At 42.3% G+C, this 17533-nt stretch overlaps 1 protein-coding gene across 27 annotated transcripts in view; it reads left to right on the top strand.

Moving 5' to 3' along the window:
- ANK2 (ankyrin 2) overlaps positions 1-17533 on the top strand; it is a 699650-nt gene that overhangs the window by 453963 nt on the left and 228154 nt on the right. For all 27 annotated transcript variants that reach the window (XM_059722122.1, XM_059722104.1, XM_059722109.1 and 24 more), the window contains one exon: positions 3817-3918. In XM_059722122.1, coding sequence (XP_059578105.1) covers positions 3817-3918 — 102 coding nt within the window. The remainder of the gene's footprint in view (positions 1-3816; positions 3919-17533) is intronic.

Below are 17533 nucleotides of genomic sequence, written 5' to 3'. Positions count from 1 at the left end.
TTTCTATAGCCATGGAAGTATAGCAAAACTATTGCAACTTTAAACCTGTTTCTTTCAGGATGGAGGTCGGGGTGTACTCACTACCTTGTATCACTACAGCAGCATGCAGAGGATGCTGTGAGGATGTTAGATCATATTAGAAGAGTTGATTTGAACTTCCCAGCAGCCGCTTCCCCTCCCTTTTTAAAGAAGTTAAAAGACACATTTGTCCGTACCCCAGGTTGTCCTATGTGTTTGGACATCATATAGTGAAACACAGCATTGGTCACGGCTGTGGCCATGTGTACTATTACAATAGAAATAATCAGTTTGCACTATGTAAATTAAGCCAGGTCAGCTCTTAATATTTTTTACTTTTGAGTACACTAAAAGAAATCCATTTAATGATGTATATTAGGTGAATTTGGCACATTATTTCCAAGTTTTGGTTAGTGAAATATTTGATGTACTGGAAAATCCTTATTAAAAGCGTAAACTTATTTTGATGCTAGAAAATCTGTTCATTCTTGATTGACTTAGTAAGAGTCTAATCTTTTTTTCCCATTGCAAAGAGTCGCAGCTGCATAAATTAGTGGATTCCACATCAGTTGTGGTTTTACATGTTAGAAACAACTCCTTAAACTCCGCCCAGGAACTGCCATACAGCTTGTCAGTGCAGATAATGGAGTACTAACATAATAGGCTTACATGCTTAGAGCTTCTCTGCGTAGGGAAGTTAGCCTGGATTAAGATAGTTTGTGAATCTAAAATGAAATAGTTTCCTTATTTAACTTTCTGCATGGACACTTATTCTGGAATAAGAGTGATTTATGGTATTACAAATTAGCTAGATCCCCTATTTTTTAGCTAACTGAAATGAAACTCTCCTATTCTAGAAAAAGGGCATTCTTATGAGATTGAGTTTAGTTTAGAATATGAGCATTCACATAGAGTTAATCAGGAGTAGCTAATGCAAAATAACTCCTCATCCAGAAGAGTCAGTATGGAAGTAAGGATGGATTGCTTGTAAATTACAGCAATCCATCCTTTTGGTGGTGCATCTTAAATATATTTCCATCAGTTTTAAAGTGACAAATACATTGAATCTAGGTACCAAAACTGCACATGGAGAGTAGAATTTTACCCTCATAGCCCGGTATAAATGAAAGCCATCACTCTGATCAGGGCTGAAATCTAATTACGCAGAAGTAGCTGGGAGTCTAACATTGTTAATCTTTAATTTAATTGTTTGGTTGGAAGAAAAGCAAACAATTGTTGAACTTCTGTATCCTTAACAAAAGAGCAATTTGGAGTTGTGCAAAATAGTTGCCTTGAAACTGTTAGTTCCCATGGAAATGTGTGACAAAAATGGACAGAAATACAGGAGATACAATTCTAGCTTTCTAAAGTCCAAGGCAAATTTCAGTAGGGCCAGGATTTCATCCAAATACTTTAATTTCCATTTTTTGTCAATGTTTCTACATCAAGATAGTTAATTTTTCAAGGTTTTAAAAACATTTAGTATAATTTTTCTTTTTGTGTGAGACATGTAAACAGAAGACACTGCATTTACTCCAGCTGTTTACCCCATAGCCCCATAGCTGTTACCCCATTTACCCCACAGCCTGTATCTCTTTTTTCAAAGTGTGTGGCCAAATCTGCTGCTGTGTTGTGTTTCATCCAAATGCCTGATTGGCTCAAGCCTTGGGCTGTCCTGGGACTCTGTCAATGCAAATTCTTGCGCTTTCTTTCCTCTCCACCCTGCTGTGGGTTAAGAAAGATTGTCTGTTTTTCGAACACTGAAAGATGTGGAAAATGTACTGAAAGGAATTTAAAAGGGACTGTTTCAATCTTGGCATGAAACACGGTTGTAAAAAGAATAGTTTTGATGACATTCATCTGTTGCAGATTGAACTAGGTGGAATTAATGATTGTAAATTGAACTCAGACAGGGTGATGGAGAAGGGTGGTAGTTTAAGTAAATGAGACACCATGATCTGTATTTAGTAAGCTGAACAGAAGTTAGCTTTGAATAATGTGGAGCCTTACAAATAATAGTTTTCATGATCTTGCAGGGCATAGGGAGAAGAGGGAATATTTGTTCGGTGCAGATGTGAGTTGTTCCAGGAAGATGTTAAGTGAAAGACCACAGGATATGCTTATCCTTCAAAGAGAAAAATCATAGAGAATCATAGAGAATTAAGACAAAGGGAGCAAAACTGAAGCATGTCATACTTACTTGGGCTCATAGCATATCCACAAGTTGGACAAAAAATAAAGACCTGTCTTTTTCTCAGCTCAATTACATTCACATCTATAAACACATCCCTACACTATAAATCCTCTGAGCTGTTAAGATGAGTATATCAGCGTGCTTAGCAGAGGAGCAGAATGATGATAATTGTATCCGATTACCTTGGATATAGATATTCAGATCTTGGTGCTGCTTTCCCTTTGGATTCCTGATTTATGCTTGGTCACACCTGAAGTCTCGAAGGGCTGTTTGTTTTCTTAGGATACATTTTAGCTCTTTCTGTGGTGCCAAACATACCATATGTGCAGCAAATAATAATAACTCTGCTCTTTTGTTCATGCTTATCTAGTTTAATATCTATGGGACATTTCTCTTCTAAATATCATAGAAAAGTGTGAATGTTTGTGAAAGGGTTCTATGAACGTATGCACCAGGCACTTCCAAATTAAAGAATTAAAATACTTGTGTATTTTGTTGTCTCCAAACATTGGAAATAATAGCATGGAAGAAGTCAGAAGAAGGCAGGGAAGAAGTCAGAAGCAGAACCCCCCCCCCCCCCCCCCCAGTACTTCAGCACTGGGCTTTTCCAGCTTAAAGCACTCAAGGGGGCATGTTCTGCTCCCTGCTTGGCTGGGACTGATGCACACTCTTCCTTCCTCTGTGGGAGAGGGAGGCAAAGTAGTGAAGCACACTGGCTGCCTGTACCAAAGTTTTGTCTCCTGAGAGAGATTCTCTGGGGAGCTATTTCCCTCGGTTGTTCCCAAGTTATTTTTCTTCCCAAGTGACTACTTTTACTCTGGAAGAAAAATGATGAACTTCTGTACACTTGTGGTTTCTCCTGAGAGAGCAGGGACTCTTCCTGGAGAAACTGAACATCTGTCGAAGGCCTTAGAGCCATCAGAGATTATTTACTCTGTAGCTTTAGACTCCTGAGTTTCTTGGCTGCTTTCACTGCTTACCCCATCTCTTTTGGAAAAGATATGTTTTTTCATTGCTGATGGAGCTTATTTAAAGAGTTCTTAAGTCTTCTTGAGCGTTATTCCTCTTGGTTCACCACAAGGTTGAAGACAATAGGGATGTCCTTCCAAAAGATTTCTCTCTGTTGAATATACATTTACTATACCTGGTTTGCTCCAGAATTTGTGCTCACATCTTTTTTATTTCAAAAGTATTTTGTCATCTTTCTTTATGCATAGCAGCTGCCCAAGGTGTGCATCCACATCAAACAATGAGCCTCATAATAGTTTGTATGGTTAGAGAGTTGGGCATGTATATAAATGTCATAGCCTGAGTGGCAGATCGATGTACTAAAAATGCTGTTCCTTTACCTACTGTTGTTAACTTTAATTAGTAGGATTTTTCATCTCCTTTGCCTGACTATGTTTTGACCTTCCACTCTTCTTGCAATATTTTGCTGAGTTTGATGAGGCTTTTATTTGTGCCAATGCTGTACTGCTAGGAATATAAATCAATACTGGTAAAATGCACGATCATTTTTCTTTGCGCTTAGCAGCTCCTGCAGCATAAACCATCTCTTTAAAACGGTGTTTAACTAAAGTTTTGGTTTCCTTTTTTTTTCACAGTCCGACAGCAATGCAAGCTTTCTTAGAGCTGCCAGAGCTGGCAATTTGGACAAAGTAGTGGAGTATCTGAAGAGCGGAATAGACATCAACACATGTAATCAGGTAGGAGACCATATGGGCATGCATCTATTTATATAGGTAGATAAACTGAGCTGTAAAGAGGAAGCCCTATGTGCTTCTGTCATCTAAATTGCTTCGCAGTTAATTCTGAGTCAGTTTTAGATATTTTTTTTTGGCTCCAGCCTTCACATTGGAATGCCTGCTCCTCCCCATGTAGCTGACAAAGCCCACACTACTCTTGGGCTGACTTTAATAAAGGCTCTTCGTGGTGACTACATACGTACTTCCAAGCCCCCTATTTCTGCCAGCACCACAGCATAATAAAATGTGAAGATCCAGGAGGTGGGCAGAGGAAGAGAGGAAGCAGCCACACCCCTCTTTGGTTGTGCCGTACATGTGCAGTGAAGTCTCTGAGTTCACTCGCTTGTCAGTGAGGCTCTGGACCTCAGGGAACTACTTTCCCCACATTTTTTTCCTGGAGCAGCAGGCAAGGAGGTGAGAGAGTGAGCAGTGCCAGTGTTCACCCCATGAGCTCTGGTGCCATGCTGACAAGTTGGTGAGTGCAGAGAGCTCACTGCACATGTACTACGCAGCAGAAGTAAGGTGCCGCCACACTCCCTGCAGTCCCCTAGATCTGCCCGTGCATGCATGTGTAGGTGGACCAATTTTGGTAGCTCAGCATTCTGTGAAGATGTGAATTTTGCACATACATAATAAGCGTGTGTATCAATTTTATGAGCTGTATCAAGTGGACGTGTAGGGACTATTTTGAGGTTCTGGGTTAAGGTGAAATATTTAGCACTAGCCATCAGCATCCCAGGATCTTATAGCTGCACCTCCAGGAATGTAGTATACCTCATCCAATGCACCAAATGCCCTGATGGAAGATATGTAGGAGAGACCAGACAACAACTGCGCACCAGAATGAACGCACACCGGAAATCCATCAAAGACAGAAACACCCAATTACCGGTGGGGGCACATTTCTCACAGGAGGGCCACTCTCTCTCCAATCTCTCAGTCCTGATCCTCAAGGGAAATTTACACAACACATCCCAGAGAGGAGCCTATGAGCTCCATTTCATCAACCTGCTGGATACTAGAGATCATGAACTAAACACAGACATTGGATTTTTGATACATTACAATCTGCCTGGCAACTGACTCCCCAGCCCAGCCCAGCCCCTGGCTTCTTTACTTTTCATTCCATCCAGGAAGAGCACACACCAACTGCTGCAGCGTCCTTAGCCTGACGAAGGGTTTTTGAACCTGAAAGCTTGCTTAATAACTATTCTCCAACCATTTGGGTTGGTCTAATAAAAGATATCAAATTCACCCAAGGAACCTTGTCTGCCTATATTTAACACTAGAGGTTTTTATGGGGTTTTACAGTTACTGAAACCAATCTAAAAGTGTGGTTACTGTCTAAAGAAATTAACACAAAAAAGGAAGTTTCATGATAGTTAAGACTTGTGTTCCCAGTCATTATAGCTGGGAAGATATTAAGGATACATGAACACTTTTTTTCCCATAGATGAGAACTTTGTGGGTGTCCTACTACTGGCTTCTTCCACAAAGCCTCATTTTTTCTGGAAAAAAACACCTTACTGTGAGAGCACTTTTGTAAAGTGTAGTGGTGGGATTAAACATCCCAAGGGTAGGATTCACCTGTGCAAGATACCACACCACTGATTTTTGTCTACTATCAATTCCAGATCACCTTGCCTTGTTATTCCCTCAACATTACCTATTAGCTGTCTGAAAAAGAGGGTCTGATAATTTGGAAAATATCATCCCCTACCTAGACTTAGGGCATCTCCAGCCAAGTGGGAACGTGTGTTTCCCCAGGGACAAGTAGCAGCAGTGTACCTTGTGCCGCCTCTGGCGTTCCCTAGCAATGCCTGTGCCACGCATGCTCTGGTGTGTGGCAGGTTACCCCAGGTCAGGTAGGGGAGGCTGGGGCCAGCAACTGTGCCTGTGGCTCTAGGGGCCTCTGGCACTTCTGCAGCTGGGAGCCTGGCCAGCAGCTGGTCTGTGGCTCCAATTAGCCAGGCTCTGGTTTTGGCTGGCACACACTGCTGCCACATGCGCTGCCCCACCTTTTTTAGGCATGCATTATAAATATAAATTAACCAACCCCCCCGAAAAGTGGTATGGGGACTGCTGGCATGTGCAGTGTGTGGTGCCACAGATGGGTCTGCAGTGCCACATACTGCGCATCCGTGCTCGTCTGAATGTGCCCTTACTGTTCTTTTTTTAAGTTTGTACCAGTAGCATAACAAAGGGTGGGGGTGACTGGGGCCCCAGCACTGGGCACCAACTTGGGTGGGGATACAAAAACAGCAACCACTGCACTGCTGGCCCAGCCACTGCCAGCAGCCTGCGCTGTGCACTGCCACCTCTCAGGGTGCATAACTGCCCAGATATACCTCTGATTTGTACTGCAGGTGCACACACCAGCCTCGACCAGATATAAAGATCCAGTGCAGTAAACACTGTATGCATTTATACTGAAAAGACAGGCTGATCTCTAGAAAAGTTGAAATTGGGGGGTAGGCAGCAATGGCTGGTACAATACATTAGAGAAGGAGCATGATGTAATGCTTATCATTACCAAACTAATTTCCTAGATATTGTTAGTTGTTTCATAGGCTCCTTTACATACATCTTCACAGACATAAATGGCATAATGGAGAAAAATGTAAAGTCGCTATGGAAAAGTTAGCATTGTTAGCAAGGCTTAGGCACACGTTAAGTGTACTGTACCAAAGAAGAGACGGTAGGCTAGACGGGGTTAGGCTCTGAAGAGTCTTAAAGTGAAAACAAGTAGTTTTTGCTGTGGAAAAATGAATGTGGAAAAATAAATCTAAGGAAAGATGTGATAGAAATAAAGCAGCAAGCCAAGAAGATGAGTTTTGAATCTGAGTAAGGGCTATGAATTACAAAATTATTTTTGTGAGCTAAACCAGGAAGATGACTCTCTCTCTCGATGTTTTCATGGTATATGATAGCACCTCAGCCTGTTATAATAGGAAACAGTTCCTAACTGATGCTTTGTTTATCAACCGACCTTGCACATTTAGTGCCTCTCTCATTTGAATGATTGCTGTGTATGGACAACGATCTCCTTAGAGAAGAAGCATAAAGTAATGCTTACCATTAGCAAACCAATTTCCTAGCTATTGTTAGTTGTTTCATAGGCTCCCTTACATACATCTTTACAGACATAAATGGCATAATGAACACACGGACGTAGCCCAAGTGGAGGCGTTATAGCATTTCTGCACAACATATATCTCTTAGATATTCGTTTTCACTGGCAAGAAGCAGTATCTGGCCACTCACTGCATCATCCCCCACAGAACACCTGATCTCTAGTGACCCAAGGTGCGGAAGTCTGAGATTCCCTCACTATTTCTGTGAGGTATCAAGCTATAAGTAAACACTGAGTGGATATTTTTAGCTGAATGGCTAAAGTGTGTCCAAGCAGATTAAAATCTAGTAGCTCATAGTTTCCTACAGTAAATAACATCCCTAGTGCTGAATGCCAATTAGAGCCGTTGTAGTTATTTCAGTTGGGGACTCAAATGGCTTGAAGAAGGGACACATTTTTGGGATTCATTTTTAATAAATCCTTAGAGAGTTGCTGAAATGATCGTAAATATGGAAACTACAAAAGCAGCTTTTTATCATATTTTGCTTAGCGTGCCATTAAGTAACGAGTCTTCTATATAAAATAAAACAGTGTGCAGTAAAATTAGCTTAAAGACAGTTGCGCTTTAGTTTGTTTCTGTTTTACTTACTACTTCACTGACTGAAAAGGCTGTTACTGCTATAAAAATGTGACTCTTACATGACTCTTGCTTGACCAATCTCATTTCCTTCTACAACCAGGTGACCTATCACCTGGACAAGGGAGAAGAGATTGATGTCATATATCTTGACTTCAGAAAAGCCTTCGATCTGGTTTCCCATGATCACCTCTTGGAGAAACTGGCCAATTGTGGCCTTGGGTCGTCCACGATCCACTGGCTGGAAAATTGGCTCCGGGGTCGGACCCAGAGGGTAGTAATTGATGGAAGTCACTCATCGTGGTGTCCAGTGACCAGTGGGGTCCCCCAAGGCTCTGTCTTTGGACCCATACTGTTCAACATTTTCATTAACGATGTGGACACTGGAGTCAGAAGTGGACTGGCCAAGTTCGCCGATGACACCAAACGTTGGGGCAAAGCATCCACACCAGAAGACAGGGGGGCGATCCAGGCTGACCTGGACAGGCTCAGCAAGTGGGCGGATGAGAATCTGATGGTGTTCAACGCCGATAAATGCAAGGTTCTCCACCTTGGGAAGAAAAACCCGCAGCATCCTTATAGGCTCGGCAGTGCTATGTTGGCTAGCACTAAGGAAGAAAGAGACTTGGGGGTCATCATTGACCACAAGATGAACATGAGCCTGCAGTGCGATGCTGCGGCTAGTAAAGTGACCAAAACGCTGGCTTGCATCCATAGATGCTTCTCAAGCAAATCCCAGGACGTCATTCTCCCCTTGTACTCGGCCTTAGTGAGGCCACAGCTGGAGTACTGCATCCAGTTTTGGGCTCCACAATTCAAAAAGGATGTGGAGAAGCTTGAGAGAGTCCAGAGAAGAGCCACGCGTATGATCAGAGGTCAGGGAAGCAGACCCTATGATGACAGGCTGAGAGCCCTGGGGCTCTTTAGCCTGGAAAAGCACAGGCCCAGGGGTGATCTGATGGCCACCTATAAGTTTATCAGGGGTGACCACCAGTATCTGGGGGAACGTTTGTTCACCAGAGTGCCCCAAGGGATGACGACTAGGTCGAATGGTCATAAACTACTACAAGACCGTTTCAGGCTGGACATAAGGAAGAATTTCTTTACTGTCCGAGCCCCCAAGGTCTGGAACAGCCTGCCACCGGAGGTGGTTCAAGCGCCTACATTGAACACCTTCAAGAGCAAACTGGATGCTTATCTTGCTGGGATCCTATGACCCCAGCTGACTTCCTGCCCTTTGGGCAGGGGGCTGGACTTGATCTTCCGAGGTCCCTTCCAGCCCTAATGTCTATGAAATCTGTGAAATCAGTACCTGACCCATGATTTCCCACTGTCAGTCTGTGACAGCCTCTTAGACTTTTTAGGTTGTTCTCCCATCTATAAGTCTTTCATAAATCTCCTTTTTTTTCATCAAATAGATACTTGGAGCCTGTAATTGAGGTTTGCAAACACTTGCAGCCACTGAAGCTGTTTGAGGTGCTGCAAACCTCACACAGCACATGTGCACTCATGCACTATGCTGCTAATTTGCAGCACATTTTGTTTTGACACTGGAAGATCCCAGTGTCAAAAAAACCTGCTGCTAGAAAAAGCGGTGCAGCACATGTGGCAGCAGTGTGCATTGCCAGAAATCAAATCCTGGCTCACCTGATCCTGTGTTGGCCCCAGCCTCCCCAACCGCACTTGGGTCTCTCTGCTCTGCGCCAGTGAGCATGTGCAGGGGTGTGCCTGGGGACAAATAGGAGCAGTCCCGTGCATTTGCACTCGGGGAGGCACACCCAGTAGGTCTGCTTGTGATCCAGCAATTAACCCTGCAAGCTGTGGAGCTCCCACTGAAGGCAGCAGCAGTTTCACGACTGAGACCCTGAAATATCAAACTTGCTAAGAACCTGGACTAAAATTTGGCCAGAATAACCAGGATATTCAAAACAGATGTGAATTTGGAAGAAGTAAGTAAACAAATTGCAAACAAATTGATGTTTTAGCTGAAAACAACATTTCACTCAGCAAATACTTTCATCCAGTCTTTTTTTTCCTGGGCCAGGGTATGTCACTTGGCATGTTATGATTTTCCAGTCTGTCAGCAGGCTCTGATGTCAGGACTCTGATATCCAAGAAAGCTGCCCTTCCTGGTAGAATACAAAAGGGTGTGCGCTGCATTGCCACCCACCATCCACCTGGATAAATCCGCCTTTTGCTGTATCTGTGACCTCAGGTTTATATTTTCCTAAGTGATGGAAGTGATTGAAGTGCGCTAACTGAATTAAAAGAAAAAGAAAAAAGTTTACCAGAAAGTGACTTGTTTGAATTAGTAACTAATGGTCATTTCCTTTAGAGTATAGCATCTCATTTAAAATACAGAGTCACAGAATGGCACCTTTGTCATATTTATTATGGCCCTTGTTTAGGAAAACACTTATGACCAGATTTTTAAAGGTATATAGATGCTGAACTCCATTACTTGTATACCTTTAAAAATCTGGCCCTTACAATAATTAAACACAAACTTAACCCTAAGCATGTATTTAAATTCCAGCGATGTTAAGTGAAGCATCTATTTAAATGTTTTCTTATGGTTGGGCATTGTACTGTATAAAAATACTGTAGTAATGCCAAAATATTGAGATGGAGACAGTCTTATATCTGGAGAACACCACTAAAATCTCTTCCTTCTTGGCTTACCTTTATATGTTGACATTCATCCCAGAGAAGAGCCTTTATGAACTTCCATAGTCAAGGTAGAAAGCTCAGATAGGAAAGCTTTATCATGAGAAAATAGTCGTAACTCTATGTAAAATAAAATGAAGTCATTTTGTAAAATAGTGGTTGCAAAAATGAGACATGAGTGGCTGAAATAGTCAGAACTACCTCCCCTGCCAGAGGAAAGCTGCAAATAATTAAATACACAAATGTCATATGAAAGTTGGGATATGAATGTGCAAAGGGGAAGATTCATCTGCCTTCCCAGGAATAGAATGTTGGCAAGACCTGAGACTTTCTGCTGTCTGTTTTATTGAGAGCATAAATTCTTTAGACAATATTAAATTGTCTCGAGAAATGTTATGACCCATTACATTCCATTTGCAACAAAAAAAAAAAAATATGGTGTGGATGGCAAAAAAAAAAGGATGCTCTCTCCAGTGCTTGCTTTTTTGTTCTTATTTTCTAGGAGAAACAGCAAATTTTAAGTGAAGATATTTGTGAGAAGCAAAATCTGAAATGGGTTTTTGCTTCAAAAATCTGATTGCAAGATTTGCAGTCAGTTGGTTAGGGATCTTTGGTTTGTCCAACTTTAATACAGTTTGAGAATGATCACATCAGTTTGAGAAGGATCACGCCATAATTTATAACTAAGAAAACTGAGATTCTTTGCTAAGATAAGAAATAGGTTGTACTTCTTATTCCTGTCTCTCAGGAGAGAAAAGAAAACTCACACAGGCTGGGATAGCTATATTAGCAAACAGTCATATCCATTCCATAGACTGTTTCCTTTCTGGAATCAGATCAAATTCCTCTTTTTTCTTTATGAAGGAATGTTAATGATAGCTAGCTAGCAAAACACTATCTCCTTTAATCATCAATATTGGAAATCAGATACATGCAAGATAAAGTAAAAAAAAAAAGACATCATATAATTTTATACTTGCTTGAAATAGATGTTGCACCCTAGTGTGCCATATTGTGGTATCACAAGCTTTCAGCATTTAATGACTTGAGTCAAAGTTAAAACTGCATCCCTATATACCAAGGTAATTAAAGTACTCAATTACTGTGCAAAGTACTATCTGTACTTATACCTATACCTGGTCTCATTCAGTAAATACTTTTTCTGATACTGGAAGGAAGTGATTCAAGAATTTAAAAAAAAAATGTTGAGTAATTGCAGTTCTTGGAAAGCACTTATAATGAAAAATAATAATGAAAAAAATCCTAAAAATCCTAAGAATTCTTAAGACACCTTAAACAGATTATTTGGGTTCTCACCGTAAACCAGAAACCAAGAAATTGTTTTGCTATGCGCTGGGTAATCTCTTGCCCACTTCTGTGATAGTGTCTGCAGTTTTGGGACTTCCGGCTATGAAGATTTATCTGTGACAGCCCTCTTGCAGGGTCAAAAGTAAGGAGCACAATTTTCTCACCCATAGCCCCTTAGCCATTGTTACCAGGCTATGTATATTCCTTTCTTGCCTGCAGAGCTTTCATCCATGAAGATGACTGGCCATTTATCTTCCCTGAATCAGTCTGTCTTGTGCAGGGAAGATGCTATCTATCTTCTGTTATTTCTCTTAACAAAAAAAAGAGCTCTGCAGGTTTTTTCATATCTGTTTCACCCTGAATAGATTTGTAGACAAAGAAACTTTAAGAAAGAGCAGAAGATATCCATAGGACATGCGTCATAGTACAATGGGGACCAAGCTTTTTAGAATTAGAAGAAGAAGAATTAACATTTTAGAAGAATTAGAACTGCACCATCCCTCCCTGAGTGCTACCCCAATCACCTTCCCTGGCTGACCCACTACTCTGCTTTCTGCTTCTTTCCTGTGCTGCATATGTTGTTTACAGTGCTTACTCGAGTAGGGTTGTTGTGAGAATTAGCTGGCAAAGAGATTTTCATGAGAAGTCATATATAAATAAGTACCAACTGTTATTGGTTGGGTGGTGTTGCCCTAACCATGTCAGGTTTTAAGGGTTAGAGCCTTTTAGTACTTATAACATTAGCATGTTTTTTAGTTCAGTCTTCCCATTTGTAACATTTTGTCTGGTTGAAATAAGTCAAACCTATGCATTAATAAGTCCTACAAATGTTTAGCCCATTCATAATTAATCATTCTATCCTAGTGCTCAACAGATATTCTGAACATCCTATATCCCAAATGCTTTCATATTCTTTTGAATTGGGCAAGTATTTTACATCTATTGAGTTAAAGAAATAGTAAATTTCTTTCTGTTTTCTACTTTTTGATTTCTCCATCCCTCATTTTCTTCTTCTTCCTTTGGCTCTTAAGATGGTGTAAAACAGGGGCGGGCGATTATTTTGAGTGGAGGGGTGCTTACCAAGTTTGGGTAAGTTGTTGAGGGCCACATAGGTAGCCCTGCCCCTTGACAGGTGCCCCACCCCCTGGTTGCCATCTTGTGACTGGAAGTCCTGCCGCTTAACCCCCAGCCTTTGCCACTAGAAGTCCCTGCCCTTGCCCCTGGAAATGCTCCTTTTAGCAAAGGGTTTTGCCATCTCAAAACCTGAAAAATACCAAATTATATTCTAAAAATTGAACATCTACAACATTCATTAATTTGATTTAAAAAAATATTTTGTGCTGATTTATATGTGTTTGTGTAGTGTACATAGAGGTGATTGCACAGCAGCTGAAAATAAAGTCTTACTTGTATACTGTGGGGGACTGGGGGAATGGGGGGTGGGTATAGGTTTGTGGGGGGTTGTGGGTGTGTGTAGGAGGGTTTTTGTGGTGGGGTGGATAGGTGTGGGGGTGGGGTGAGGGAGCATGTGGCTGTGTGTGTGGATATGTGGGGTTTGGGTGGGTGTGGGGTTTGTGGGAGACTGTGTGTGAGGGGAGGTTGGCTGGAGTGTGTGAGGTGATGTGGGTGTCGGGGTCTGTGCATATGGTAGCGTGAGTGGTGGGTGTGGGTGCATTTGTATGGTGAGGTGTGCGTGGGGGACTCCTCCTATGAACACACACACACACCCCTCCCAATACTGGCACTGGTGCCATGCTCCCGAGGTCTGGTGATTCAGCCAGGGGCCACGTAGTGCTGGAGGCTGGCAGGTGGGTAGGGAAGGAGTGAAAGCTGCGGCAGGCAGAGGCTTCCAGTTGTGGGAGCAGGGGAGGCAGGGGGCTGAGGGTGGGTTGGGTTTGGGCTGGCCTTGGTGCTGGGTCCTGCTGCTGGCTTGCCCTGGGTCCTTCTGCCCCTAGCTCCTGTCATCTTTGACAGGCAGCCAGGAGCAGATAAATATTAATTTTCTAAATTTTTTAGGGGCCTGTGGGCCAGATAGAATTGCCTGGCAGGCTGCATCTGGCCCACAGGCTGGATTTTGCCCTCCCCAGCGTAAAACTTATAATTTCTACTCTGGTGAAGGTCCAGAAGTTTAGCCAATGATGAGACATTTTAGGTTAAAACATTAATCATAATCTACACTTAGAAGAATGATTAGGTTACAAGGAAAGTGCTGGGTCATGGCAACTTTGGTTCTTTGTTTACTTATTTTGTGTGTTTTACCTATTTTGCTGTGTTTGGTTTTGAACAGAGGCCACATAATTTTAAAGGACCAGGTTTGGCTACTTTTATCACTCCAAACTACTACTTTATGATACAAGTAATCTGAACATCTATTGATAAAATAGGCCCCAAAGAGGGGCTGTAGCCTGAAGTGTGATAATCCTGTAGTGTGATGGCAGGCAACACACTGTTTTATGTAGTGGGGACCAACCTTTTTGGCAGGTATGTTCAAATCAGCTCTGCACCCTCCCCAAGTACCACTCCAATCCCTTTCCCCTGCCCAAACTGCTACTCTGCTTTCTGCTTCCTGACCTATGCCCCCTGCCTGATCTGATGATCTGCCTTCTGCTCCATGCCTTATCTGCCACTGTGCTTCCTGTCCTCTTCCTAATCTGCTCTGTACCACATACAGAGGCTGCCCATGCCACTTATGACATGTGTGTCTCAGGTTGGCCACCTCCGGTTTACCATTTTTTTTTTTTGCCCTAAAGATATCACAGCCAATTCTATGTTAATAGTATCACTGTTGCTTTTATCAACTAACTTCAGTGAGAATCATTTCCTAGCATTATCCATTAAATCTTTTGCCTCCCAGGTGCTTTCTGTAAATTGTTTTGCTCTGTTCATTTGCACCAAAAATAAACCATCTCTCTGGGTTTCCTTAATGATAAGAAACCATTCGTAGCTAATAAAGCTTATGATATTGCGATACTGCTTAATTAAGTCAAAGTGTGATTATAAAGATTTGAGAACAGTCATACAAATGGCCAAGCCATGGTATTTGTGTGCTGCTAAAATGAAAGATGTATGCTCAGTGGAATTCTGTCAGGTCAGAAAGGATAGTATCATGCTTGTTCAGGCTGTGGGATAGTCCCAGAATCACTCGGCAGTTACTGGTACAGCAACAAATTCAGTAGGTTTTTAACTTTCACACTCATGGGTATGTACGGTGTGCTTTGATAGTCATACAGATCTACATGCCATACACAGGCCATACCTAATTTGACACATGCAGAGTTTAGGCCACTACATAGAAAGGATAGAAAGTAATGTCTTTGACTTTAGAGAGAGTTGCCTGCATGCTGCTTTTAAAATTAATCTTAAGATATTAAGGCTACATACAGACAGTAAAAAAGATGGGACTGAATTGATTCAGTCTTTGTAGGTTAGTTTAAGACACAGAGATTAAACTGATAAGCAAGTGAATAGACATTCACTTTTGATTCTGCAGTGGCCCAGGTCAGAAGCCCGTGGGCACTACAGCATACCGCCCAGCCTGCCAGCCACTGTTAAAGGGAAGGGAGGAAGCTCCAAGACTTTTACCCCCTCCCTGGTCGAGCGCGGGGGGGAGGGTGCACATGCATGCGCATGTGTGTGTATCCAGGCATGGGTATGGAGGGCTGTGTGTGTGTGTGTGTGTATTTGCATGTGTGTCCAAGTGTGGGTTGGGGGGGGTGTCTGCATGTGGGTCTGGGGGTGTGTGTGCATGCGTGTGTGTCCATGTGTGTGTGTTTCCAAGTGTGGGTGTTGAAGGGTGTGTGTGCATGTGTGTCCACGTGTTTGTGTGTATGTATGTGCACACATGGGTTGGTGCGGGTACCCAGGCAATACCCACATCCTGAGCACCTCAAAAACATTGCTGATGCAGGTGTGCTTCCAAAAGTTAGCCAGCAGGTGCTGGGTCAGATGCAGGGCTCAACTGGGGAGTGCGGTGGAACTGGTCTCACCCTGCCCTTACCCTCACCCTACCATGGGAGGGACTGCCCTCACCCCCCACACCTGCCAGCCTGGACAAGAAGGCTGACTGTGCTCTTCCTCTGGAGCCCTCAGGCTGTCAGCTGTGGTTTGCCTTGGGGGGGGGGAGCGTGCACACACATACACATCCACCAAAACACATGTACACACACAAACACATACACCCACATGTCCCCCATGCTTCTCCACATGTACCCCCTCCCCAGCCTGGGTGGAGGAGCAGGTGGACCCAGAGCTGTCAGCTGAGGTTTTCTTGAAGGGGGAGGGGTAGTCCTGCCCAGGCTTTTTCCACCCCCACCTCACACCCTGCTCCATGCCCCTGCCTCCTCCAGCAGGAAAAGTTTGGCTGGGGCTACCTGCTCCCCCCACCCTTCAGGCAGATGGGACTGTGTCCTCCACCAGGTTTCCCACCCTGACCCCCTTGTCAGCCAGCCCTCACTGCTCCTGCTAGGGAGCAGAGGGGCAGGGCCAGCCCTGCTCTCATTGAGCAGACATCACAGCCAAGCCCAGGGCTGGAAAGCATGCTGGGATGTTGGGGGACTGTGACTTAACTTGAACCAGGAAGGGGTCCTGGGTAGAAGTTTTATAATCTGGTTTTACCTAAATTGGCTAAGTCTGATACTACATGCAACCAGGTTTACCTTAAACCAGTTTAAGCCATTTTGATACTGGTTTATTTGCACTCAATTTATGTTCTGTTACAGGTTTAAACTAGTTTCGGATCACTTAAACTGGTTTATGTGTATCTTCTGTCCCTAGCCTATATGTCCTAATGGTCCAAAATTTCATTTTCTTTTGTTTTCTTATTTTCTTTAAATGCTATTCTTTGTGTTGGACTGAAAAAATTATTCTAATGAGATGTGATTTAGGCATATGCTTCATTTTATGCATGAACTTAAATGCTTTTCCTATAATAGATAGGCATAAGCATGTACTTGAGCGCTTCTTTTTTTTTAATTAGAACCATTATTCTCTAAGTCCTGTGACCGGAGTTAGGGAAATGTCTGGACAGAAAATCAAACGCATTTCTTTTGCTTTAAATATTCCCGAACTCTGATATAATCTAATGTTTCAGAATGTGTTCATGATAGCATTTACTTAGTATTTTTATGAATTTTTTTGCATGCTGCCTCATATTTATGTCAAGTTAAATTGTGGCCAAATTGTTATTCTTTCAGTACAGATGTGTCATAAAGTGTTGTGAAAGTCCTAAATCAGTGATATTTCTGATTTCTGATTAGAAATTTGGAAATGACAAATAAAAATACCCTACTTCCTTGCTAGATTGTGCACATAGTTAAATTACATAGTGTACTATTTCTCTGAGCACTGCTGTTGTCATCCATTGCTAGTAACCTATATCATGCCACAGGTTGAGGGTTTTAAAGTTGAGTCATTCATCTTCAATAGTAAATACTTCATTTTCTATTTAGCACTTTATTAAATATAAAATATAAACTTCAGTGCCTCTAGCAGTACTTGAATACTGTCTGCTGTTTGATTGCTTTTGTAGGACTGTTCAGTTTTGCAAGACTTGCAGATTCTGTTTGGGATGCCCTATAGTGCTGGACTTCCAGCACTGTGTTTTAAATGGAGGAGTAAAATGGACTTGTAGTGGTTTTTTGTTCTGCAGCAAATCTGAGAAGAAAACATAAAAGTTCAACTTTCACTGGTTTAGATGATTTTTTTAAAATTTTTCTTTTTATTGTGTCGAATTTGAGCAAATCTTTGATAATAAGATCTTGCTTTGGAGGGTGAGGTTAGGTAATCTAGTCATATTTTATGAGCTTCACTGTTGCCAAATGAAACAAATTTATTTCCAGAAATATAATTTTGGCTGCTGCCACAGGCAGTCCAGCCCCATAAATTTCTGCTCA

Source organism: Alligator mississippiensis, chromosome 2 (genome assembly GCF_030867095.1).
Source record: "Alligator mississippiensis isolate rAllMis1 chromosome 2, rAllMis1, whole genome shotgun sequence".
NCBI lineage: Eukaryota > Metazoa > Chordata > Crocodylia > Alligatoridae > Alligator > Alligator mississippiensis.
The sequence above is the reverse complement of the archived record's forward strand: the minus strand, read 5'-3'. Positions and strand labels throughout refer to the sequence as shown.